Source organism: Pithys albifrons, chromosome 25 (genome assembly GCF_047495875.1).
Source record: "Pithys albifrons albifrons isolate INPA30051 chromosome 25, PitAlb_v1, whole genome shotgun sequence".
NCBI classification, from domain to species: domain Eukaryota; kingdom Metazoa; phylum Chordata; class Aves; order Passeriformes; family Thamnophilidae; genus Pithys; species Pithys albifrons.
The window spans coordinates 3,411,444-3,436,996 of record NC_092482.1 but is presented as its reverse complement, the minus strand read 5'-3'; the positions used below and the strand labels follow the sequence as shown (position 1 = coordinate 3,436,996).

Below are 25,553 nucleotides of genomic sequence, written 5' to 3'. Positions count from 1 at the left end.
CTGTGGGAATGCACCTGAACGTGGCAGGACTGTCAGCTGGAACTCGTGATGCCCAAAATGGCTTGTTAAAATTCAAAATCAGCTTACCTGGAACAGGTTGAAACGTTTTATCTGTTAATGGTTATTTAAATTTGCATTGGCATCATTTGTGCAGGCAGATTATGGGTCAGCCAGTCCCTCCTGCTGCTGCCAGGGTGCAGAGATCAGGAATGTCTTTTTCCTGTGCCACCTCTTAATTGCTGTAGTTAATTTACTGCCACTTAAAATATTTGTCCTAGAAGTTATTGGCAGACATGAGGTTGCACATTTTTATGCTGAAGTCCATTAAACTGCAGAATGTGTGTTAATGTGAAGTCATGAGATGCAAAAAAGCAAGGAATCAACACCTGGGACCCACAAACTGAGGGGGAAAATAATAGATATATGTGTTTATTAATGTGCTCTTAGAGTTGAGGAAAGTGTACAGGGTATTGGGATTTTGTTTTGTTGGAGGAGAGAATCCTGTCCTTGTTGTCATCAGCTTGTCTGAGAGTGGAAAAATCAAACCCAGAGAAGCAGTTGGTGTTGTTGGGGGACAGTCTGGAGAGGGGGAAGTGCAGGTTAATCCAAGGAGGGGAGAACAGCTCTGTGGGTTGGCACTGGTGCTAAAAATGTGGGGAAGGGAGGACCTCATGCTGGAGGGAAGGAGGAGATTGCTGCTAAAATTTGTCCTCTGCAGGTCTCCAGATTTGTCACTTGGAGGGAGCTCAAGTGGAAGTACCACCTACCCCTTCGTTATTCTTAAGTATCAAATGATTTGTTATTGGCCTTTTCAGCTTCAAAAGCTCAAATCATCAGTCATCAAAGGATCTAATTAGCACATACTTGTCCTTAGATTCTCCCTTTCTGTGTATTTATTTCTTTTATTAGGTGTGGAGAGCCCCCTTTGCTCACAGGATTGAGGCTGTTGATTCATGACTGTTATTTTTTAATCTCAGAGGAAGTTAATTTATAAAAGCAGTTTGGAAAAATGTGTTCAGCTCAAACTTACCACTCTTGAGTTGCAGAAAGGATCCCAATGCTGTGCTCCTCCTGTTTTTCCCCAGGCCTGGTGTGCAGCAGGGAACTGTTTCAGCCTCCAGCGGGAGCACGACATCGCCATCAAGTTCTTCCAGAGAGCCATCCAGGTGGATCCCAACTATGCCTACGCCTACACCCTGCTGGGCCACGAGTTTGTGCTCACTGAGGAGCTGGACAAGGCACTGGCTTGTTTCAGAAATGCAATCAGAGTCAACCCCAGGCACTACAATGCATGGTGAGCTTGGCTTTGGGCACTGCTGGTGCTTGGGACACAGGATTCCTTTGGGAATTGTCTTCTGGATGCTGCCACTGCCAGGATTTCATGGAATCCCTGATTGGGTTGGGTTGGAGGGAACTTAAAGCCCATCCAGTGCCACCCCTGCCATGGGCAGGGACACCTCCCACCAGCCCAGCGTGCTCCAAGCCCTGTCCAACCTGGCCTGGGACACTCCCAGGGATGGAACAGTTACTTCCACAAGGAAAGCTGAAATTGGGAATTTTTTTTGTGGTTTTCACAGATCATTTAGGCTTCATTACCCCAGGTCTTCTGTTCTTCTGGGCAGTTTTCCTCATTCATCCAGTTATTTTTCCTGCCTTGCAGTTGGAGAGATGAAATCTCAGCCCCTTCATACCTTAGGATACAGTTAATTTCTTACAGCTTTTTAATATGTAAAGCAGTAAAAGTTCAATGACTTTTATATGCTTTTTATTTTGTGGCTGTTTTAGTAAATTTTCCTGTAGTTCTTCAGCTACTCAATTGATAAACCCAAGTAAATTTTAGGTACAAGAAATCCCCTCCCACCATGGTTGGGCTTGGCAAGTCTACAAATCACATCACACTCACTGCCAAAAAAACCCCTAATTTGATTAAAATACAAGTGTTTTATTGTTGTTTGTTTGTGTGCTCACAGGTACGGGCTGGGAATGATTTATTACAAGCAGGAGAAGTTCAGTTTAGCAGAAATGCATTTCCAGAAGGCACTTGACATCAACCCCCAGAGCTCAGTCCTGCTGTGCCACATCGGGGTGGTGAGTTCTTGGCACCTCCTCCTTGGCTCTTCTCCTGCTGCACTTGGAGGAGAAAAATCCCTTTTGGTAGCAAACAGCCCAAAGGATTTGTCCTTGCCTGTTATTATTTTTCCCTTTTAAAACTGTTCCCTCTGTCTGGGGCAGGTCCAACATGCACTGAAGAAATCTGAGAAGGCTTTGGACACTCTGAACAAAGCCATTACCATCGACCCCAAGAACCCTCTATGCAAATTCCACAGGGCCTCCGTGTTGTTTGCAAATGAGAAGTACAAGGTGAGATTTGCAGCTCGTGGCAACCCTGAATCCCCTTTAAATTCCTGAATTTCCTGCACCTGGGAATGGCCTGGAAGCTGAATAGTTGCAGGTTACACTGGGAAGCACCAGGGCCTGCAGGAAGTGCCACCAAGGGAACTGTGTTTAATGTTTTGGTTGGAATAACAGGGTTTTAATCATTATTTTTGATATTTTGTGTGTATTTGTCTATGCATAGCTTTTAATTTTTAAAAATTACTGATATTTTATACTGACTCTTTATCAGTTTATACTAAATTACTAAATAGTATTAGTTAATTATTAAATATTATTACTATATTACCAAAAATTATTACTAAAATTATTGCTAAACTACCAAAAATTATTACTAAATTACTAAATTACCAAATATTATTACTAAAATTATTACTAAATTACTAAAATTATTACTAAATTACTAAATATTATTATTAAAATTATTACTAAATTGCCAAAAATTATTACTAAAATTATTACTAAATTGCCAAAAATTATTACTAAATTGCCAAAAATTATTACTAAATTGCCAAAAATTATTACTAAAATTATTACTAAATTGCCAAAAATTATTACTAAAATTATTACTAAATTGCCAAAAATTATTACTAAAATTATTACTAAATTGCCAAAAATTATTACTAAAATTATTACTAAATTGCCAAAAATTATTACTAAAATTATTACTAAATTGCCAAAAATTATTACTAAAATTATTACTAAATTGCCAAAAATTATTACTAAAATTATTACTAAATTGCCAAAAATTATTACTAAAATTATTACTAAATTGCCAAAAATTATTACTAAAATTATTACTAAATTGCCAAAAATTATTACTAAAATTATTACTAAATTGCCAAAAATTATTACTAAAATTATTGCTAAATTGCCAAAAATTATTACTGAAATTATTGCTAAATTGCCAAAAATTATTACTGAAATTATTGCTAAATTGCCAAAAATTATTACTGAAATTATTACTAAATTGCCAAAAATTATTACTGAAATTATTACTAAATTGCCAAAAATTATTACTAAAATTATTGCTAAATTGCCAAAAATTATTACTGAAATTATTACTAAATATTACTACTAAATTACTAAAAATCTTTACTCAGTTACTCAGCAAAGTGCCCCATCTCCAGTTACAGCAACAGGAAGCAGCTGTTTCCAAGGTTGTGTCATGGAGGGAAAATTCAGAAGCTCAGCAGTTTTGGGCTCCTCCAGGGCTGACCCTGCCTGGAGTCAGAAGATCTTCCCACAGTCTCTTTCCAGGGACTTTTGCCCTGCTCTGCTTTTTGTGGTCCCAGAAGACAAATCACAGTCTGGTTTTTAACCCCTGCAAAGGGAAAACTGTGCTTGGAACTTCATCTTTTTTTAATTCATAACTGAATAAATTAAATATAAAATATGTTAAGATTAAGGACTTCATTAGTTACCCATTCATAGATTGTTTGCAAATTTTAAAAGCAGAGGAAAAATAAATATACTAATCCACTATTTTAGGAACTTTTGGACCCTGGAAAAGCAGTGAAATAAAACATTTTTATCAGTAAGACTGAAGTTTTATCCTGTTCACATAAACTGCATAAATTTAATTAAATAATTTAATTAATAAAGGGCTTTTGGCACCAGCACTTAGGGAGTTTTGACAGGGGATACTTTTAATTTCTGTGGCAAGTCCAAGTTTTGGGGCTGAATTTCTTAACCTGTCACAGCAGAATAAACAGCTCCAGCATCAATAATTAGTTTAAAGGAGAAGTTTCACTCAATATTTTGGGTTGCAGATGCTTGATATGAACAGGCTTTTATGGAGGTGCCCAAGTGCTCAACTAAACCAGGACCTTTCAGCAGCACAGCCTTGACAGCACCACAGCCAGCACAAAATAATCAGGATTCTTGTTTTTTCAGAAGGTTAATACATGAAGAGAGCTGTGAAAGCACTGCCAGCTTCCTGTTGGAGCTGACAGGGCATTTCATACCAGACTGGCTGGTGTAGGAGACCAAAGCCCAACAAACTTGTCCTCTGTCTGTTATAATGGGGCTATAAATGCTTTAAATGAAAAACTGATGTAAAAGGAATTTTAGATGCTTCTCCTGAGGTTGTGCTGCTGTTCTTGGTAGAATAAACTGTGTGGGAATTGCAGGATTTATTTTTTTTCACATCAGTGATGGCCCAGCTGGTGGTTTGTACTCACTGCTCTTTTTTTTCCCTCCCCTCAGTCAGCTTTACAAGAACTTGAAGAATTGAAACAGATTGTTCCCAAAGAGTCTCTTGTTTACTTTTTAATAGGAAAGGTGAGTAAATGTTCACTGTGGCCACAAGTTCTTTGGTTTCCTTTGCTGCTCAGTGAGAAAATGTGATGCCTCTCACTCAGCTGCTTCCACTTGGAGCAGAATTCTAAAAATTCCCAAAGCTTTAAATAAGGCTTAGTGCTCTCAGCTTTATTATGGATCAGCTTTTAAATGCAGAGGGCAGTTAAACAGAGCTGGGGCTGCTCCTGTGATTAAAAAAAAACAAGAAAAAATAACCCCCAAAACCTAATTGTTTTGCTTTTTACCACTGTCAACTCAAAAGATAATTAATTTTAATTTAATTTTAAATGGTTTATGTTGTGAGGGACCTCAAAACCCATCGAGTGCAACAGGACAAACTTACCCTGGCACAATCCTGGAGGGCTCTGAGTCACCAGGAGTTCTTTATTTTTATTTTAAACTGCAGGGAGCTGTGATAGTTTTGATCCAGACCTTCCCCAGTAACCAGGTGTAACTGGGGAAAGGCCCAGCTCCCAGGTATTATTTTCCCAGGTATTATTTTCCCAGGTATTATTTTCCCAGGTATTTATTATTTTCCCAGGTATTTATTATTTTCCCAGGTATTTATTATTTTCCCAGGTATTTATTATTTTCCCAGGTATTATTTCCCAGGTATTATTATTATATATAAAAAGATTTGGGCTGAAATGTGTTTGTCCAGGAGTAGCTGGACCTTAAACTGCCTTTAGAGTTACCAGCTCTTGGTGAATTTAAATACCTTCTCTGTTTAAATGCTTCACACAAATAAATCACTTGCTCATCTGCTCTTAATGATAAAGAATCTCTCAGCTGCTACTTTAGTTTGGGGATTTTTGATTTTTTTAAATCACAGAATCATAGAATGGACTGGGTTGGAAAAGACCTCTGAGATCAGCAAGTCCAACCCTTGATCCAACCCCACTGTGATCACCAGCCCAGGGCACTCTGTGCCCTGGGCTGGTGATCACAGTGGGGTTGGATCAAGACATGGTGGATTCTCACTCAGTGCCACATCCATTGAATCACAGAATGGATTGGGTTGGAAAAGCCCTCTGAGATCATCAAGTCCAACCCTTGGGCCAACTCCAGTCCCTTTACCAGATCATGGCACTCAGTGCCACGGCCAAACTCAGCTGAAAAACCTCCAGGGATGGGGAATCCACCCCCTCTCTGGGCAGCCCATTCCAATCCCTGAGCACTCTCTCTGCAAAGAATTTCTTTCTCATCTCCAACTTCAATTTCCCCTGGCAGAGCTTGAGCCCATCGTGCCCCCTTGTCCTGTTGCTGAGACATTAAAAAAAATAGAAACATAATTTGTTATTTTCCTTGGGATTAACACAATTTTTCATCCCTCCCCTCTGTTGCTTTAAATTAAATACCAGTTCACTGTGTCTTTTGTTGCCCAAACCTTCAAGTAGCAGCTCCATGTAAATGTAACCTTTTTCTCCTTTTTTATTTTTATCTTTAGGTGTATAAAAAACTGGGCCAAACACATTTGGCCCTCATGAACTTCTCCTGGGCAATGGATTTGGATCCCAAGGGAGCCAACAACCAGATCAAAGAGGCCATTGACAAGAGGTACCTCCCTGATGATGAGGAGCCAATAACTCGGGAGGAGCAGATCAGTGAATGTTACCCCTACGAGTCAGGTTTGTATCCCCAGCCCTTCCTTGGGCCTTTCAGGAGCTTTTCCCACTGAGGAGTAGGAAAAATCCCAGGTTTAATAAGTGAAAATGGGAATTCCAGAGGCTCTTTCTTCCTTCAGTAGAATTCCTTCATTTTGCCTGCAGTAAGCAGGGAATAAAGGGAGGTGACATTTCTTTGGACAGAGGTCATGATAACTGTAAATTCCTACAAATTTGGTGGCTAAAATAATATCCCAGGAGAGCAGGACATTCCCAGGAGAGCAAAAATAATATCCCAGGAGAGCAGGACATTCCCAGGAGAGCAAAAATAATATCCCAGGAGAGCAGAACATTCCCAGGAGAGCAAAAATAATATCCCAAGAGAGCAGAACATTCCCAGGAGAGCAAAAATAATATCCCAGGAGAGCAAAAATAATATCCCAGGAGAGCAGGACATTCCCAGGAGAGGAAAAAGAATATCCCAGGAGAGCAGGACATTCCCAGGAGAGGAAAAAGAATATCCCAGGAGAGCAGGACATTCCCAGGAGAGCAAAAATAATATCCCAGGAGAGCAGGACATTCCCAGGAGAGCAAAAATCATATCCCAGGAGAGCAGGACATTGCCAGGAGAGCAAAAATAATATCCCAGGAGAGCAGGACATTCCCAGAGCTGCAAATACTCCCTCATAGGAGCATCAAATCATTTTGAAGTAGCTGAAATTTCTGCAAGTTTAGTGAATTCCTACAGGTTTAGTGAATTTCTACAAATTTGGTGGCTAAAATAATATCCCAGGAGAGCAGGACATTCCCAGAGCTGCAAATATTCCCTCAGAGAAGCATCAAATAATTTCAAAGTAGCTGAAATTCCTACAAATTTGGGCAATTCCTACAAATTTGGGCAATTCCTACAAATTTGGGCAATTCCTACAAATTTGGGCAATTCCTACAAATTTGGGCAATTCCTACAAATTTGGGCAATTCCTACAAATTTGGGCAATTCCTACAAATTTGGGCAATTCCTACAAATTTGGGCAATTCCTACAAATTTGGGCAATTCCTACAAATTTCTTGGCTAAATAATATCCCAGGAGAGCAGGACATTCCCAGAGCTGCAAATATTCCCTCAGAGAAGCATCAAATAATTTCAAAGTAGCTGAAATTGTCTGTAGAGGCTTTGTCAGAAGTTAAACTGGATTTTGGGGAAAAATACCTGACTTGCTAAACATAACAAGTGGATTTTAAGGAAAGTGATGGAAACAGGTTGATCTGAATCAAGGGAAAATAATCCACCAAAGGGAATAGCTCAGGTTTCCCTTCTCTCTGTGAGTTTAAATTCCACAAAGCTTTGACAGCCATAAATATTGACCTCTCTGCAGACTGAAATTGAGAGAGAAAATTAATTTAATTCTTTTCTTGCCAAGAAGAAAATATGGCAGGATGAGAATTCTTATTAATAGACAAATGCTGAGTCCTGCAATTGCAGATCTTCAGCTGGAAGAGCAGGAAGAGGTGACAAGTGTCTGTTACGTTGGGTTTTATTGATCTGTGGTTTTTAATGAGGGAAACTCACCCTGCAGGGACTTCCTGAATTATCCAGAGGGTTTTTCCCTGCTGTTGGAATTGAGTTAATTCAGAGCTCCAGCATGTTCTGACCAGGAGATGGAGACAGAGACTGGAACTGCTGAGCAGTGCAAAAATATCCCCCCAAAGACCATCCAACTAAAAAGAAAAATAAACAACCAACAGCTTAATCTGTCCAATAAACAAAGAAAGTCAAAGTGTTGGGCAGTGTGTCAAATTCAGCCTCCCTGGCTGTGCAGAGAAATTGTCCCCAGCTCAAGGACTCCCTCAGGATATATGGGAGAGGCTGAAGGAATTCAAGGTAGTTCTGGGGAAAAGGGGGAATTATCTGGAATATTTTGGCCAGTTTGAGGCATTTAGAGTATAAAATTACCTCCTGACTGTGTCTGTTTTGCACAAACTTGGGGTGTTTTCATTAAAACAATAAAATGCATCTGTGTTTCCCCACATGAAGCAATGGAGTATTTGGGAATTTACAATTAATTTCCTCAGTTGTGCTGTGGAAAGCAGAATCCAGTCATGTTCCTGTGTGGGAAGAACAACCATCATTAGATATTTGCCTTTGTTTTCCCTTTAACAGTTGCAGAAGTGAAGAATTTAAGGGTGGCCTTGGGTATTGTGACATGTTTTGTGTCAGGGCTGCCACTCCTGGGGTGATTTTGGGATCCTCCAGGGCAGTCCCTGCCTCAACTGGTGCTGGAAATTCCAAATATTTAAGAGAAAATGGGTTTTGTTAACGTGTCCTTTCTGTGGATTCCTTCTGAAAGGCATTTGAGATGAGGAGTAATGAACCCAGTCTGAAAGAAAGGAGACTTTAATGGGATTTTGGGAATAAATCCTTCCCTGGGAGGGTGGGCAGGCCCTGGGACAGGTGCCCAGAGAAGCTGTGGCTGCCCCAGCCCTGGGAGTATCCCAGGCCAGGCTGGACAGGGCTTGGAGGACCCTGGGCTGGTGGGAGGTGTCCCTGCCCATGGCAGGGGTGGCACTGGGGGGGCTTTGAGGCCCCTTCCCACCCAAACCAGTCTGGGATTCTCTGATTCCATGTAGAGCCAAAGTCAGGTGGGACATGATCCATCCACCTGCACATTCCCAGGTTTAAGCAGACAAGGAAGAAAATATTCTCCCTATCACTGATGTCTGCTCTTTTTTCTCTATTATCAGCCTGGCATTCCAGATGAGCTCCCAAAGAACAGCCACTCCATCAGTGCAGGAGCTGCTCTGGGGGTGAATCGGAGCATGCTGGGACTGGGCCTGGCAGGGGTGGCACTGGATGGGCTTTGAGATCCTTCCAATGCAAACCACTCTGTGATTTTTAGACTTCTTCAAGCTGTCAGTGCTCAGTTGTAGAAGGAAAAATGGAGAAGCCACTTGAATCAGAGAGTCAGTTGGGTTGGAAAAGACCTCCGAGATCATCAAGTCCAACCCTTGGTCCAACTCCAGTCCCTTTACCAGATCATGGCACTCAGTGCCACGGCCAAGCTCAGCTGAAAAACCTCCAGGGACGGGGAATCCACCCCCTCTCTGGGCAGCCCATTCCAATGCCTGAGCACTCTCTCTGCAAAGAATTTCTTTCTCATCTCCAACTTCAATTTCCCCTGGCAGAGCTTGAGCCCATCGTGCCCCCTTGTCCTATTGCTGAGTGCCTGGGAGAAGAGACCAACCCCCACCTGGCCAGAACTTCCCTTCAGGGAGTTCCAGACAGTGCTGAGGTCACCTCTGAGCCTCCTCTTCTCCAGGCTGAACACCCCCAGCTCCCTCAGCCTCTCCCCACAGCACTTGTGCTCCAGTCCCTCCTCCAGCCTTGTTGCTCTTCTCTTCTCAGTTGGGTTGGAAGAGACCTCTGAGATCATCAAGCCCAACCCTTGATCCAACCCCACTGGGATCACTCTGGCACTCTGTGCCCTGGGCTGGTGATCACAGTGGGGTTGGATCGAGACATGTTGGATTCTCTGTCCCTGGAGGTGTTTAAGAGGAGACTCAGAGCCACATCCAGTCCCTTCTCCAGCCTCGTTGCTCTTCTCTGGCCCCGCTGGCTTTAAGGGTTTGAGGGGAAGCCCAGACCTGCTGTTTTTGAGGTTCTGGGTGTGTTGTGGGGAATCCCTGCATGGGTTTGACCCTTCCTTGCTGTCCCTGTCCCTTGCAGTGGGCACAGACGAGTCCCAGGAGAGCAGCATGACGGACGCGGACGACACTCAGCTCCACGCCGTGGAGAGCGACGAGTTTTAACCTCCAAGAGCCACTGTCTGAACTCGAGTGTGTGTGACTGGTACTGTCGTGTCCTCCCCTTCCTCCCCGTCCTGGGTCTTCACCTCTCTGAGCCAGCGCTGCCCCAGAGCTCCCCTGGCACCAGAGCTCGTGGCAGTGCCCCCATCCAGCTGCTGCTGAGTCTCACTGGTTGGCTCTTACACATTCATGGAAGTGACTGAGGAAGAAATGCTGGTTTTGGACTCCCCTTTGCTGGAAACAAACCCCCATGGAAACCAGACTTGTGGTTTGCTGGATGGAAGGCAGTAGATGTGGGGATAGTACTAATGACGAGGTGTCTTGTTCTTTTTCCAGAAATGTGTCTTAGTTTGGGTCTTTCTTGGTAAGCAGAGTGCTGATGAACCTCATTTCCAAGCTCTTCAAGGACAGTGGTGGCAAACAAGACTTTGCATATTGTGGTGTAACTGAAATGCCAGGGAGTGGCCATGACCTTAAAGCTGCAGAGTCTGCAGTGAGCACACACAGCCCTGGGAGTGTCCCACGCCGTGTCCCTGCTCAGAGAGCAGCAGAAACACCTGCAGGATCAAAGCTTTCACCCAGTGCTGTCATGTTCTAACCATGAATTAATTTATTCCCCCCGTTTTGGAAAGGTCAGTGTTTACTTTGCTCACCTCACCTCGTTCTCACACACCCCTCGACTGGTCCTTCCCCTCCCGAGAAGGAAAGTGAACAAAGGGCAAAATCAAGAGAGAAATGAGATACAACATCAAACCCTTCATCCTGAGGGCCTGGGAAGACTGTGGAAGCCTTAACACAATCAGAACCTTGATCAAACACATCAATTAATTGCCTCAGATGAGTATCTCATTAGGTCTGTGATCACCTTCCAACCCTTCTGTAAAGTGTGGTCTGAGCAGGATGCAAAAACGTGCAATTATTTGTCCTTTTTCTTTATTTTTCTAAGCTGTTCTCTCAGTTTCTCCCTCTAGGAACCCTTTCCAGGGGTTGTTTTTGAGAGGAGGAAGCAAGTCCAGACTGCTCTCTGTATCCTCCTGCAGCAGCAACTGGTGCCCTTTGTGCAGTGATGACAAAGAAAGTGTATGATACAAGCAGTTTTAAAGAGCAATTTATGCCTAATAAATTGGGAATGATACAAATTTCATAGCAATGTATTCGTTGTGATCAGTCTTGATTTTGTTTTTCCCTTTTTTTTGTTTTAATCTATTGGTTTTTAGGGGTCTCTCAGTTACCTTTACACTTGAATTTCTTTTAACTGTCCTTGCACAAGAGGTGCATCTTCTGGTCAGAAGCCACATGGACACCTTTATCCTTTGAAAAATCATCCCCAAGTTCAGAGCAAAACCAGAATTCTCTGTTTTTTTAGTGAAAAACAGACTTCCACCTCCCCTAACAGTGTGAGAAAAAAATCTCTGAGATCTGAGGAATAATAACACTCCACCCTTGTGACCAGCTGGGTCTGGAAGGTTGAGATTGACTGGAAAAATCATCCTGAGCTCTACAGGCAGCACTTGTGGGATGCCACTAATTAGGGTGTTAATTGGCTTCCTTTTGGTTCCCAACATACATTCTAAAGCAGATGGTGTTCCCTTGTCAAATAGTGTTGTTTAAGAGGGGACCAGAGATCCAGGAATCCAAGGGGCTTTTTTCCTTTTCTTTTGCTCCCTAAAAAAAGGTAATAAAACTTTCAACCCTCTGGAAAAAGCTCTTGATTGAGGTGGGATCTGAAAAAGATGTTTGTGCCACCTGGAAGATGTAATACATAAAACCATCCCTGCCTTTCCAGGTACCTCATGCCTTAAAGGGATTTTTCTTTTTTTCCCCAGAATCCACATTTAGCCTTTGCTGCTATTTTACCTTCTAAGGAGAAATACAAAATTAGTGTGGAATGGCTAAAATGTGGCTTTTTGAGGAGGGAGAGGGAGGAGGATCCTGAGCATGGAGGCACTGGCAGCCAGGTGAGAGCAACTGTTCACTGAGACAAATTAGGGAACTGTCATTTTTTTACAACAAAACTATGGAAAAAAAAAAAAGCAAAGTGTGGGTGTGGTGTTACTATTTGCATTGAAACAATGTCATTTGTCTTTTTTTTTTTTGGCTTTTCTCGACTTTTTATTTCAAAAAATGTACAGTCTGAGGGGGGAAAAAAAAGAAGTTTTTTTCTGTTAATATATTTGCAATTCATTTAAGGATGTGGAAAATCCAAATAAACTACTTTTAAAAGCAGGCTTAGCCCCAGGTGCTTTGGGTCAGGGGTGGGATTTGCCCTTCAGGAGGTGGGAAAAGGTTTGAGGACAGACCTTGGGGGTTGTTTTCTGTCCTGTGGTACTGGGGATCCAGCTGTGAATCTGCCACAGGACTGGGGGGAATTTGGGGTGGGGTGGTGGGTGTTGCACCTGATTTAAGGACATGGACCTGTTGGAGCAAGGCCTGAGGCCACGGAGATGCTCCAAGGGCTGGGAGAGCTGGGGGGGGGTTCACCTGAACCAAGCCCTGATCTGCTGATCTGCCCAGCAAACTGTTCCTCACTGGTGCACAAACCTCCCCAAAGTCTCAACCTGCCTTTCCTCTTCTTTTTTTAAACTGTTTGGTGAAGTAAAACCTTCTAAACTTCTTAACTGAACATGCCCCACATGGCCAGGAGCACCAAGCAAGGCCCCCCCTGCCTGGGCTCACTCACACATTGATGTTTTTACAGTCATTAAACTGAAATCATTTCTGGGGGTTGTTTTCTCCAGATTCTTCCCACTTGCAACCTGCAGATCAGCCAAGTGAACAACCTGCTGGAGCAGCCACAGAAAGTCACAGGAATTGGTGCTAATTTAATGCAGCTCCTGCCCAAGGCTTCCTCTTGCCCCACAGAAATAAGATCCAAAAGTAAATTAATTAATGCAAAGTTATCAACCTCGGCCATCCTGATTTTCACCAACTGCTTTGCAGTAGGAATGGAAGATGGAGAGGTCCAGCTCACCTTGGCCAGTGCAGTTTTAACTTGAATAATGCAAATCAATCCCCCTAATTAGCAAGTGCAGGTGTATTACCTAAATTATATCTATTATCTAAACAGAGCTCTGGGGTCTCAACACAGGATGGATGTGGAGCTGCTGAGAGTCCAGAGGAGGCCATGGAGATGCTCCAAGGGCTGGAGCCCCTTTGGAGCCAGGCTGGGAGAGCTGGGGGGGTCACTTGGAGCAGAGAAGGGTCTGGAGAGACCTGAGAGTCCCTTCCAGTGCCCAAAGGGGCTCCAGGAGAGCTGGAGAGGGACTTGGGACAAGGGATGGAGGGACAGGACAAGGGAATGGCTTCCCACTGCCAGAGGACAGGGACAGATGGGATATTGGGAAGGAATTCCTGGCTGGGAGGGTGGGCAGGCCCTGGCACAGGTGCCCAGAGAAGCTGTGGCTGCCCCAGCCCTGGGAGTGTCCCAGGCCAGGTTGGACAGGGCTTGGAGCACCCTGGGCTGGTGGGAGGTGTCCCTGCCCATGGCAGGGGTGGAATGGGATGATCTTTGTGATCCCTTCCCACCCAAACCATCCCAGGATTCCCTGGAATTTCATCTACACCAGCACATTTTCTACATCCCTTTTTTGGCAAATGCCTCAAGAACAATCAGCAGACTCTGGATTCCTTCCTTCCTTCCTTCCTTCCTTCCTTCCTTCCTTCCTTCCTTCCTTCCTTCCTTCCTTCCTTCCTTCCTTCCTTCCTTCCTTCCTTCCTTCCTTCCTTCCTTCCTTCCTTCCTTCCTTCCTTCCTTCCTTCCTTCCTTCCTTCCTTCCTTCCTTCCTTCCTTCCTTCCTTCCTTCCTTCCTTCCTTCCTTCCTTCCTTCCTTCCTTCCTTCCTTCCTTCCTTCCTTCCTTCCTTCCTTCCTTCCTTCCTTCCTTCCTTCCTTCCCTCCTTCCTTCCCTCCTTCCTTCCCTTCTTCCCTCCTTCCCTCCTTCCCTCCTTCCCTCCTTCCCTCCTTCCCTCCTTCCTTCCCTACTTCCTTTCTTTCTACCTTGCTCTTTCTCCCCTTGTTTCTCTCTCCCTCTCTTCAATCCCTCTCCCTGGGGCTTACCCAGCCCTGGCAGTGTTGCTGCTCATCCTGCAGCCACAGGAGGTCCAATAATCTGGATGTGGAGCAGGTTGTTTTTATTTTCCTTCTTTCCTGCCTCCTGTAGCAGCTCACACAACGCTGTGGCTGTAACTGCTGCCAGTCAGCAGAGAAATCATCCCAGTCTTGTACTTCCAGAGCTTCCCAGGGAATTAATCAACAACCAAATCCAGTAGAATAAAACAAAATTCTTCCTTTTTCTCAGCGCTGGGAACCTGGGCTTTAATTCCACCAAAGATGTTCAACCAGACTTTTGTGTTTGCAGGTTTATACATTTAGTTACAACTGAAAACTCCTCCCCAAAGTCAAGCAGGATATTTTGAGTGACTCTTAACCAGCTCCAATGGGCTGCTCTGTTCTCTGGAGTTCTGTGTTTCTTTTTAACTAAACAGTGTTACAGCTTCAAGCCTCTAACCCGGCCAGAATTTCTGATTTAATTCTTACAGCTCAGCCTCTGATCTAAACACGGATTTGGGTTTATTTCTTGAAGTTCATCCTGCAGCTCTAGGGTTAAATTCCTCTTTGTCTAAAGCTCTGCTTGGTTAAGGGAACTGACAAACTAAGGTACAAGCTAAAATAAAAAATTAATATAAAATACAAAGTTAGTACAGGTCTGATAAAAAATTATAGTAAAGACCATTCTGATTTTATGGAGAAGGGATAAAATCCATTTTCTCGAGGGGTCTCTGGATCACCAGGAAGGGTCGTGGCTGCACAGAACTCCTCCTGCTGCCAACAATCCTCTCGGATTAAACCTTTCCCCACTCGTTTTTCCCCTCTACATCAACCCAATTCAGTGATTTTTGAAAGCCAAATTCGGCTGTAAAAGCGACGCTGAACTAAACCCTTTCCCAGCTGCCTCCCCGCGTTGCTTTTAATCCTGGCCATTTCTCGCTGTGTCTCAGTTAAATTCTCCGTCTCCAACTTCCCTCCCGGCGGCAGAGCCGAGTTTGCTCTTCCTGTGTCTCGGCTGGAATTCGGCGATGGAGCTGCAGGAGCCCTTCGAGCCGGACTCTGCCTGGTGGGGAACTTTATTTGCTGAGCTTTGGGTGCCCCCAGAGAAAGGCAAAGCATTAATGGAAAGGATTTATAACCTGCCACACGTTGCTCCGGGTCTGAATCGCAGGGAACACCAGGAGTTGTTTGTATCTCAGGATTTCCAGCTTGGGAATGTTTCTGGGATCTTTATGAACACCCACAGCTCAGTTCTTTGTTCTGTTGTTCATCACTAACTTTGCTGCTGCAGCATCTTCTTATTTTCTGCCCCTTTTCTCAAGTCCACGACTTCATCTGAGCATGAGCTGATTCAGGAGCAGGAACTGCTTTGGTTTTATTTTTAATGGAGCAGAAGAACAGGGTTTTTAAGGCAGAGAGCTCTGTGTTCCTGATCCTCAGAGCAGCAGGGTTTAAAGTTCTATTAAAACAGGAAATGAAACTTTCTCTGCTTTTTTTTTCCCTGATATATTTTCCAAATCAGTGTTTGTGGAGCACAAAATTTCTCTGCTGGTTTGGGTTCAGGAACCAAATGTCCCTGCCCTGCTCTGGCTGCATTTCTGGTCCACCCAGCAGGGTTTGGGGGTCCTGCCAGCCCCCTGTGTGATGTTCAGACCTGTTCCAACCTGGGCTCTGCTCTCCTGGTCCAGGATGTTTTACTGACCCTTAAAGGATGGAAGGATTGCAAAAATCCAAATGGTACCAATAAGGGAAGTATCAGAAAAACTTCCCAGATCAGGAAAAAAAACCACAAAAAACCCCAACAAAACAAACCACTTTCAAAACTCAATTCTATCAAAACTACCCCAGAAATCCACACAGGAGCCACAAGTTTCTTCCTGACAATCTTTGTTCAGTTCAAAATCTGTTCCCAAATCCAGCAGTTCAAACCCACACGTGTGTGGAACAACAGAAATCCCTCGTTGCCAGAACCTTTGGAAAGTGACCTTAGGGAGACAAGAGGATTATTTTCCACTTTCTGCCTCTTTTGGATTCTCAAGTGTCTCAACAGATTTAGAGAAGTCTCTTTCTGGTGGGTGTTTCTCCTCAGTCTCTTTGCTCTGTGGGCAGCTCATCCACTCACCTGTTTCCAAACACTTTGTCACCTGCAGAGTGTGTCACACCCTGGATTTTCCTGGATAACCAGGGAAAACAACCTGGTTGTGTCCCCCTTTCCTGGGGAAGGAGGGCAAGGACAGTGAGTGGGGACTGTGGATGAGGCTGGTCTGGGTGGGGCTTTAATTTAAATGAAGGATTTTGGCCACTGCATTGAGTAGGGCCAGAAGTTCCCCATGACCTCCCTGCACCAGAACTGGTGTGAAAAATTCCTTTTCTTCCTAAAACTGAAAATACCCCCTGAAAAGACTCAGTCTAAGGACAGGTGTGGTGATTCTCTGCCAGGGGAGGAATTTTCCTGCCTCCCCACAATTAGTGGGTTCCCCCTACCCAGCAAACCCCATGGGAAGTCTCCAGGTGTGTTGGAGTCTCCCTGTCCATCCTCACTGCCCAGGGGATGGACAGACCTGGACTTTGGGGCAAGAAATCACAGCTAAAATCCAGCACAGCTTGGCTTCCCAAGGAGGAAAATGGGAATTTTCTCCAGCAGAACTGTCCCCTCCCTGCTCAGTGCTGGGGACACTTTGGGATGTGCAAACCATTCCAGGGATTCCTGGCTGAGAGGGGCTTTGAGGTTCAGGAAATGGGGAAATGTGGTTGGAGCATCTCAAATGTTCTTCTGATCCTTATAAAAGCCAGAGAGAGTGACTTTTGACACCATTGCCTGGGATGTCACCAACTTTGGATGCCACCAACTTTGGGTGCCACCAACTTTGGGTGCCACCAGCCTGGGGTGCCACCAACTTTGGGTGCCACCATCTTGGGATGTGACCAACTTGGGGTGCCACTGACTTTGGATGCCACCAGCCTGGTGTGCCACCACTTGGGGTGCCACCGAATTTGGGTGCCACCAACTTGGGATGTGACCAACTTGGGGTGCCACTGACTTGAGGTGCCACCAGCCTGGGGTGGCACCAGCCCGGGGTGATGTGCGGATCCGCAGCTCCCGCAGCAACGGGACACGAGCACAGGGGACACGGGCCCTGTGTCACCTGTGGGACACGGGCCTGGTGCCACCTGCGGGACACGAGCCCTTCCCACCCGGGGCTCGCCGTGTCCTCTCGGTGTCCCCTCCCTGTCCCTGGGCAGGTCCCCCCGCGCTGCGGGACCCGCCCGGGGCACGAGTGGCCTGCGGCCCGCGGGACACCCCCAGCCCCGCGCCGGTGCCACCTGCGGGCAGCCCTGCCCGCTGTCCCCGCTGTCCCCGCTGTCCCCCAGGGCCACCCCCGCCCGCCGCTCCCGCGGCCCGAACGGAGCGGGGGCTGCCCCGGGGGTCTGCACTGAGCGGCCCTGCCCGGAGCGGGGGTGTGGCGGGCGGGGGGTGACACTGGAGGTGACTCTGGGGATGACACCGGGGGTGACACCGGGGGTGACACTGGGGGTGACACCTCGGGGGTGACACTCGGGGGGACCCGGCGGGGCAGGGGCCGAGCGGCGGCTCCGCATCAATCACCGCCGGCCCCGCCCCCGGGCCATGATTGACAGCCCCTTGGCCAATGGGGCGCGGCCATGCCCCGCGCGCAGCCAATGGGCGCGCGGGAGGGCGGAAGGTGCGCGCCCGGAGGCGGCGGAGGGCGCAGGTACGAGCGGGCCGGGCACGGCTCGGGCTCTGTTCGGGCTCACACCGGGCACGGTTCGGGCTCACACCGGGCACGCACCGCGGGCACCGCCACCGCCCCGGCACTGCCGCCCCCGGACCCGCAACTTGGCTGCGGGGCCGCGCCGGGGAGGGGGAGAGGGGAGGCAGGGGAGGGGGCGGCGGCCGCTCCTCCTCCTCCTCCTCCTCCTCCTGCTCCCACCGGGAGTTGCGGGCCGGGGGTCGCGGGCGGGGGTCGCGGGGCCCGGGGGGCTGCGGGAGCTCGGCAGGGCCCGGCCGTGCCCCGTGCGGAGCGGGGACCCCCCAGCCCGCCCCGCGCCTCCATCTTACCCCGGGCAGGCGAGGCCGGGCCCGGCCGGGCCCCCCGAGAGCCCCCCAGATCTCCCCCAGGATCCCGCACATCCCCCGGCATCCCCCCGGATCCCGCACATGCCCCGGATCCCCTCCAGGATCCCGCACATCCCCCGGGATCCCCCCCAGGATCCCACACCCCCCGCATCCCGCACCCCCTGGATCCCACACCCCCGACTGGGCAGGGAGGGATGGAGGGGATGGAGGGGCTGGGATCCCCCCGTGACAGCCCTTTCTCCCCGCAGGTCCTGCCTTTTCGCACCTCCCGAAGTAAATAAACCAGAAACTCGCGCCCGGAGGAGCCTGGAGGGACCCCAGCCCGGCACTGCCCACCTGGAGCACAGGTGTGAGGATGGGCATGGACAAGATGCCCAGCAAGGTACGTGTCCCTGTGCCCACCTGGCCTGGGCAGCCCCCAGAGGGAGGGACAGACCCCCGGGGTGGGGATTGGCAGGGCTGGGGGGGGTTCTGGCCCTGCACGAAGTCTCTCAGTGGATGCAGAAGTTTAAAATGGAGGTTCGGGGTTGTGGCTGAGAATGTGGGTTCATCCCGTGTGTGGACAGGGGGTTTCTCTCTCCAAAATTGTGCCCATTGTAGTGGGGGATGTGTGGGCTCCTCTTGGGGTTTTACAGGTGTCACCTGTCCTTGTGTGCAACAGCAGCAACACTTCAAGGAGTGGCTTGTCCAGAAAAAGAAACTACTTTTTTCCTTCCCCTTAATGTCTGCATCCTTAAACTCCAGGTTCACTTTAATCAGGTCCTTTTAATTTGCTGATATTCTCTGGCTTAAATGGGCATTTATAATATCAAAAGAGTTCTGTGTGCACCTGTCAGAGGGGTCTTGGATTTGTCCCATGAAAAGCAAAGGTCCAGACTTGGGTTTTCCTGCTCACATTTCCATTTCCTCATGTGTGAGGCCGCTGAGGTGCATCTGGGTCTGGAGTGGAGCCTGGTCAGGGTTTGCTGATGCTTCTCTTGAAAAGTCACCTCTTGCCTTGCCAATGTTGTTACAGGTTTAAAAATGTGTCCTAAACACTCAGGTACAGCATCTGGTGCTGAATAAAACCTGAAGTGCTGAAGGGAAGGATATTTCCCCTCTCTTCATAAATCTACAAGCCAAAGCAGCCTGACTTTAGGCCAGTTATGGAGGCTGAATTTAGACAAATTCTCTTGTAATGGGAGACCCAAAAATCTTTCCTCAATCCCTTCACACTGACCTTAGACAAACCTGCTGTGGTATCTGATCTCCAGTTGGCCAACACGGCAGCAAAGGCTCTTAGTCTTTGTACACAGAATAACACTGAGTTGTTCTGTGGGCTTTAAAAAAAGAATTAAACCTCTCTGTGGTGGGTTTTGGAGGTTATCACTGAATATCTTGGAGATCTGTGTTCCTACAGCTCCTGCTGACACTGGTTGGACTTGATGATCTGGGAGGTCTTTTCCAACCCAATCAATTCTATGATTCTGTGTTGGGAATCAGGAGATGACTGCTCTGGAGACTGGTCTTTATTCCCAAAGTTCCACAGGCTGCTGGGGGTTGGCAGGTGGCTGTGTGGGGACTCTGTAGCCTGGGCAGTTGGGAGCCCTGTGTGCCCAGCTAAGGAGGGGCACAGCTCTGCCTGGCACAATGTTCTGGTTCCAAATCCTGGTTCCTTAGTCTTGTGCTGTAGCCTGGAAAACCTGGGAGGGCTGAAAAAGTAAAATGTAGGAGTGCTGGAGCCCTTGAGTGGAGGGGTGGTGTGAGTGGTTTGAGCTGTGGTGGTGCCTGTGTGAGCAGCCTGGGCGCTTGGAGAGGGTTTCGTTTGGGTTTGGGAGGGCACTGGAGGGTTTCTCTGATGGAGCAGGTGAGGGAAGGGGACATGGGAGGGTGACACCAGTGCTTTTGGCTTCAGCAGGAGCTGGGGAAGGAGCTGTGCCTGGTGGGTGCACTGAGGGGGTTCTGTTGAGCAATCATGTCCTCTTGGCACCTCCACTTGGAGGCTTTTGCTTCTCGTGGTGAGGGTCTGGTTGGGCCTTGTTTTCTGGAGTCTGTGATGTGCCATCTGCTCCTGTGCCAGTTGCTTTATGTGTGTGATGAGAACCTGTTTGAGGTGACCTCAGCACTGTCTGGAACTCCCTGAAGGGAAGTTCTGGCCAGGTGGGGGTTGGTCTCTTCTCCCAGGCACTCAGCAATAGGACAAGAGGACACGATGGGCTCAAGCTCTGCCAGGGGAAATTGAAGTTGGAGATGAGAAAGAAATTCTTTGCAGAGAGAGTGCTCAGGGATTGGAATGGGCTGCCCAGAGAGGGGGTGGATTCCCCATCCCTGGAGGTTTTTCAGCTGAGCTTGGCCGTGGCACTGAGTGCCATGATCTGGTAAAGGGACTGGAGTTGGACCAAGGGTTGGACTTGATGATCTCGGGGGGCTTTTCCAACCCAATCCTTTCTATAATTCTGTGATTCTGTGGATGTGGCACTGAGTGAGAATCCACCATGTCTTGATCCAACCCCACTGTGATCACCAGCCCAGGGCTGGGCTGGTGATCACAGTGGGGTTGGATCAAGGGTTGGACTTGCTGATCTCGGAGGTCTTTTCCAACCCAATCCATTCTAGGATTCTATGATTCTATGACCTGTTGGAGGGCTGGCCTGGCCTGTGTCCCTGCCTCACACTGGTGCTGTAGTGCCCAGCATTGCCAGAATTTGAAGCTTTATTGTTACAGAAGAGACCAACTCCATTATAGTCCCTGTTTTGTCAAGCTTGTTCCCTGCAGCTCCTGGAAGGGGAGGGAGGTTTCTGGGAGCAGAGCAGGAAGCTGTGCCTGGTCCTCCACAGGTACACACAGACTGTGCTGCTCCTGGCTCTGCTGTGGTCACAGGGACAGGGACTCCCTGCCTTGTGCTCGTTGCCACTTCCCTGTGGTTGCCTGGGCACCGATTCTCCCACACTGGACTTGTGAGAGAGGTGTTGTTAATAAGAAGAGCGTGTAGGGACGTGACTTTTTCACCTCTGAGCTCTGATTTCTGGCTGTTTTGCTCTGGGTGTGAAGGCAGGTGGGACTGAGGAGTTTGCACAAAGCCCTGAAACTCAGGGCTCAGACTTGCAGGTTGTGTTGTCTCTGGATATCAAGGGCTGGGTGATTCTTCAGCACAACTAAAGGAATAAATAACCCAATAGCCTGGTTATCAGCTGTGATTCAGTCTGGTTAAACTGCTGCTCCAGTTTGGGATTAAACTCAACCAGAAGCAGCTACCAACAGAGTGGTAATTTTTTCCCCCCAAGTCTGGAAGTCCAAACAGCAATAAAATTGTTCCAAGCGCCCTACAGCAAAAATAGAAATTAATTCTGTTGGTGGATCTGAGGAAAGCTGGGGGAAAAAGATGACTATGACATGAAACAACAAACAGGCTTGAAACTGGTGTTAGTGTTGGCTGTGGCAGAGGGAGAGCTGTCCCCTCCCGGGGTCACCTGTGACTGGGGGCTGGATTTGGGAGTCTTGGGTTTGCTGTTGACTCACACAGGGGGCTTGAGGTGCAAGATCTGGTGCAGGTTGAGTTCCTGAAGGTGTTCTGTGAGTCTTAGCCATGGCTTGTGGATAAAGAAAAGTGGATCAGGACTTTCCAAGTGGGAGAGGGAGGAAGGTTGAGCTGTGCAGCAGGAATGAACCCCTTCTCCCTCTCAGCCCTGTGCTAGTAGCACACCCATGCTTGTTACCAGTTGCTGGGGTTTCTGCCTAATTCTTCTAACTTTTATTTACATGTGAACTCCTTAGTGTATTTGTCTGTCACACAGAGAACCTGAATGTTACCCCAGCAGTGGGAACTCAGTGTGAAATGTCTCTCCTGTAATTACACAGACCCATCAGGATTATTTCAGTGTTGAGGTTTGAAAGGGTTGTCCCCCAAAACTCCATTAGCCTCTGTCTCATGGTTTTGTAAGACATGGGCTTTAAATGGTTAGTGCAGGTTAGATCACATTTCCCTTTCCTTTCCTCTCCCATGACACAAGTACCTGAAATGGAAGGAATGCAGCTTTTAGAGGTGTGCTGCCAAATTACTTATTCTGCTCTTCATTTATATTTCATTTTACTGCTCACATCATTAAATGTCTGGGATCATACAGTGCATTCTGCACAAACCATCCATAAAGTATTACCTCAGTTACTGCCATCCCAGTATTTCCTGAGCAAATACCCAGCAAACTTGGATCTGTGGCTTATCTTTGCCACTCTTGTGCAGTTTCATACATGTGTTTTTAAGCCAATGTGATGGTATTTGTGGGGACCTACATGATACAGGGTTACAGCTAAATGTAGGTTTGGATGCTTTTCCCTCTGCAAGTTGATAAAACTGAGCCACCAGTCCCCAGGTGGAGTAACAGCTTAAAAATTCAGGGTGTTTTATTGTGAGCATTATTGTGAGCACTCAGCCAGATGTTCTTCTTTGGGAAGTGTTTCTCTGTGCTCCCCAAACTGGTACAAAGGGAGGGTCCCACGAGGCCTCTGCAAAGGCTCTTCTGCCCAATGTGCTCTGATGCAACAGTGGGGAGGATTCAGTGCTTTTAGGCATGAGGAGACCATCACCTTTGGCAGGGACTCAAACACACAATGCTGAACTTTGTCACCCCCATTACGTGGTCTGACATTCCCAGCTGCTCATCCCTATGGAATGGAAACCATAGGAATGCATTTCACAGTATGGACCATACATAGAAACATGGATGGAAACCTCAGCTGAAGGAGGCCCTGGCACAGGTGCCCAGAGAAGCTGTGGCTGCCCCAGCCCTGGGAGTGTCCCAGGCCAGGTTGGAGCACCCTGGGCTGGTGGGAGGTGTCCCTGCCCATGGCAGGGGTGGCACAGGATGGGCTTTGAGTTCCCTTCCAACCCAAACCATTCTATGATTCTGTGACTCAGAAAACATCCTCCCATATCACTGCCCCTTCCAGAATAACAGGAAATCCATAGAGATCCAATGCCCTCTCCTTGATTTCAACCTGGAGAAGAGAAGGCTCCAGGGACACCTTAGAGTCCCTTCCAGTGCCTAAAGCAGCTCAAGAAAAGGTGGAGAGGGACTTGGGACAAGGGATGGAAGGACAGGATATAGGGGAATTCCTTCCCACTAACACTGGGATATTGGGAAGGAATTCCTGGCTGGGAGGGTGGGCAGGCCCTGGCACAGGTGCCCAGAGAAGCTGTGGCTGCCCCAGCCCTGGGAGTGTCCCAGGCCAGGTTGGACAGGGCTTGGAGCACCCTGGGCTGGTGGGAGGTGTCCCTGCCCATGGCAGGGGTGGCACTGGGTGGGCTTTGAGGTCCATTTCAACCTAAACCATTCTGGGATTCTCTGTTGTTCTGGGAATTCTGAATGTCTGTATCAAATGGCTCAATCCAAGTCATCAGGGTGGTTTGACTCAGCAAGCAGTTTGGCTTAGATCAGTCACGTGGCTTTTTTGGCCATGTAGTAGTATATTCATTTCCTCTTCTTATCAAGCAAACTAAACCCCCATTGATCTAAAAGTCCCCGAGGAAGATCCAGGTTTGTAGCTCACATTAGTTGAACAGGTACCTGCCTGATCAGGGAGGGGTTGCTGAGCTCTACCAGCCTCTGTTTGTCTTCATGTGCCTTCACTTTCTGTTTTTTAAGGACTTTGCCCTTTTTCTTTCCTTTTTAGTGAGCATTTTCAGAATAGCTGGCCAGCACTTGCTGCATCTCTCAAAGCTTGGGAGTGTCTTCCTTCCCATGGTTCTGGTGAAGGAGAATATCACTGTAAAGGTCTCTTGTTGTTACAGCTTATCTATATTTAGCTTTAAACCAGACAAGTTTTGCATCTTCTGAACCCTCTGTGGCCACTGACATTTGAGTTTGCTTTTTGTTAGGCTGGGGTTGCAAATGAAGATGCAAAAGTTGTGGTTGTATCTGTAGGAGTCTCATCGCTCTGTTCTTTGCTGGCCATCACTTTCTCCACCTTCAGGGTGTTTCCCAAACTGATTTAGCATCTCTGCAGGCTCCTAAGTCTTAAATATTAACACTTTAAAGTGTTAGAATAGCTTTTCTGTACAACTGTGCACATATTTATTGTGGAGACTTAAATTTCTGAGTCAGGTGCAATCAAAGGAAATAATGAGGATTAATGGGTGGGAAAGACGAGGTGATGCTCAGATTTGAGTAGCTGGGTGCAGAACTCTCACCAGAGGTGGTTTGTGTGTTCTGGATGCTCTGCAGAAGGGGGTGAGTCAAAGGATGGTGCTGTGAAACTGTGGGCTCAGTGGAGAGAGCTGCTCTTGTTCATGTGGAGCATCTCCAGAGCAGGAACAACCTGTGTGAGGGACTCTTGGGTGGGGGTGCCTGGGACAGGTGACCTGGAGATGTTGTGGCACAGTTTGGAGTGGAAAATGGAGACTGGAAGGACTGTAGGAGGGTACATGTCAGAGGCCAAAGCTGTTTTATTTTAGACTGCACAGCAATTTTTGCTACATCATCTCCAGGTCAGGTTGGATGGTGGAAGCTGCAGCTGTGTCTGTGCTGCAGGAAGATCCAGACCTGTGCTGGACTGTCAGGCTGGAGATCTGGGCTCTTGGGCAGGTGCCTCAGCAGAAAATCCTGCACTGCAGAAGGAACAAAGGATCAGAAACTTTATTGCACAGTAATTTCTTTTAACTTCCTCCACAACACATTGTTCTTATTCTTCCGTTCCAGCATAAACCCACATGTTTTGCTACTCCTCTTGTTTAGCTGAGCAGAACTCAAAGTTGACTTAAAAATAATACCAGTGGTTTGCATGCCATTGTAGGGCCCTGTGTCCTGGGTTCCTAAAGAGCTCTCCAAGTGTGGTGAGGGGACCAGGAGAGAGGGTGGAGCTGCTTCTGTGTCCATCATGCAACTGCCTTTCAGAAATGGCGTTTTTGTCACCCTTCAGAATAGATTATATTCCCCATGTGACCCTGCTCTGTGCTGGCTGTGGGGTTGCTGATAACACACTGCCCTGCTGCCCTTCTTGGCGCTGCTCCATCACTGACTCAGAGCCCAGGTCAAAGTCCCTACACTCTGTTTTTTGAAGGTACTGCATGGAGGTGCTGAGGGTGGGGTAACTGGTGTGTGGGGCTGGGGAATGGCCACCAGGGAGGGGACAGCACAGGAGCAGAGCTGGTTGTCTGCAGCTCCCTGCTAAGGGCAGGAAAACCCAGCACTGCTCTCACTGCTGTCCTTAGCTGGATATTTTTCTTGGAAAAACACTTTGGTATGAGCTGAGTTTTGAGCATTTGTATGGTCAGCAGACAGCCCTGGGGTGGTTCTGGCTGTGAGCCCAGGTGGCCACACAGGCCCATA

The 25,553-nt window shown here is 47.4% G+C and overlaps 2 protein-coding genes across 3 annotated transcripts in view; both read left to right on the top strand.

Moving 5' to 3' along the window:
• CDC27 (cell division cycle 27) overlaps positions 1–12,329 on the top strand; it is a 34,062-nt gene extending 21,733 nt beyond the window's left edge. For both annotated transcript variants that reach the window (XM_071577457.1, XM_071577456.1), the window contains exons 14-19: positions 1,086–1,294; positions 1,971–2,088; positions 2,233–2,361; positions 4,603–4,677; positions 6,143–6,323; positions 10,024–12,329. In XM_071577457.1, coding sequence (XP_071433558.1) covers positions 1,086–1,294; positions 1,971–2,088; positions 2,233–2,361; positions 4,603–4,677; positions 6,143–6,323; positions 10,024–10,106 — 795 coding nt within the window. In that variant the 3' untranslated portion in view covers positions 10,107–12,329. The remainder of the gene's footprint in view (positions 1–1,085; positions 1,295–1,970; positions 2,089–2,232; positions 2,362–4,602; positions 4,678–6,142; positions 6,324–10,023) is intronic.
• A 6,115-nt stretch (positions 12,330–18,444) lies between these two features.
• KANSL1 (KAT8 regulatory NSL complex subunit 1) overlaps positions 18,445–25,553 on the top strand; it is a 104,379-nt gene continuing 97,270 nt past the window's right edge. Inside the window, exon 1 of the mRNA XM_071577376.1 lies at positions 18,445–18,630. The gene's annotated coding sequence lies outside the window, so the exon portion shown is untranslated. The remainder of the gene's footprint in view (positions 18,631–25,553) is intronic.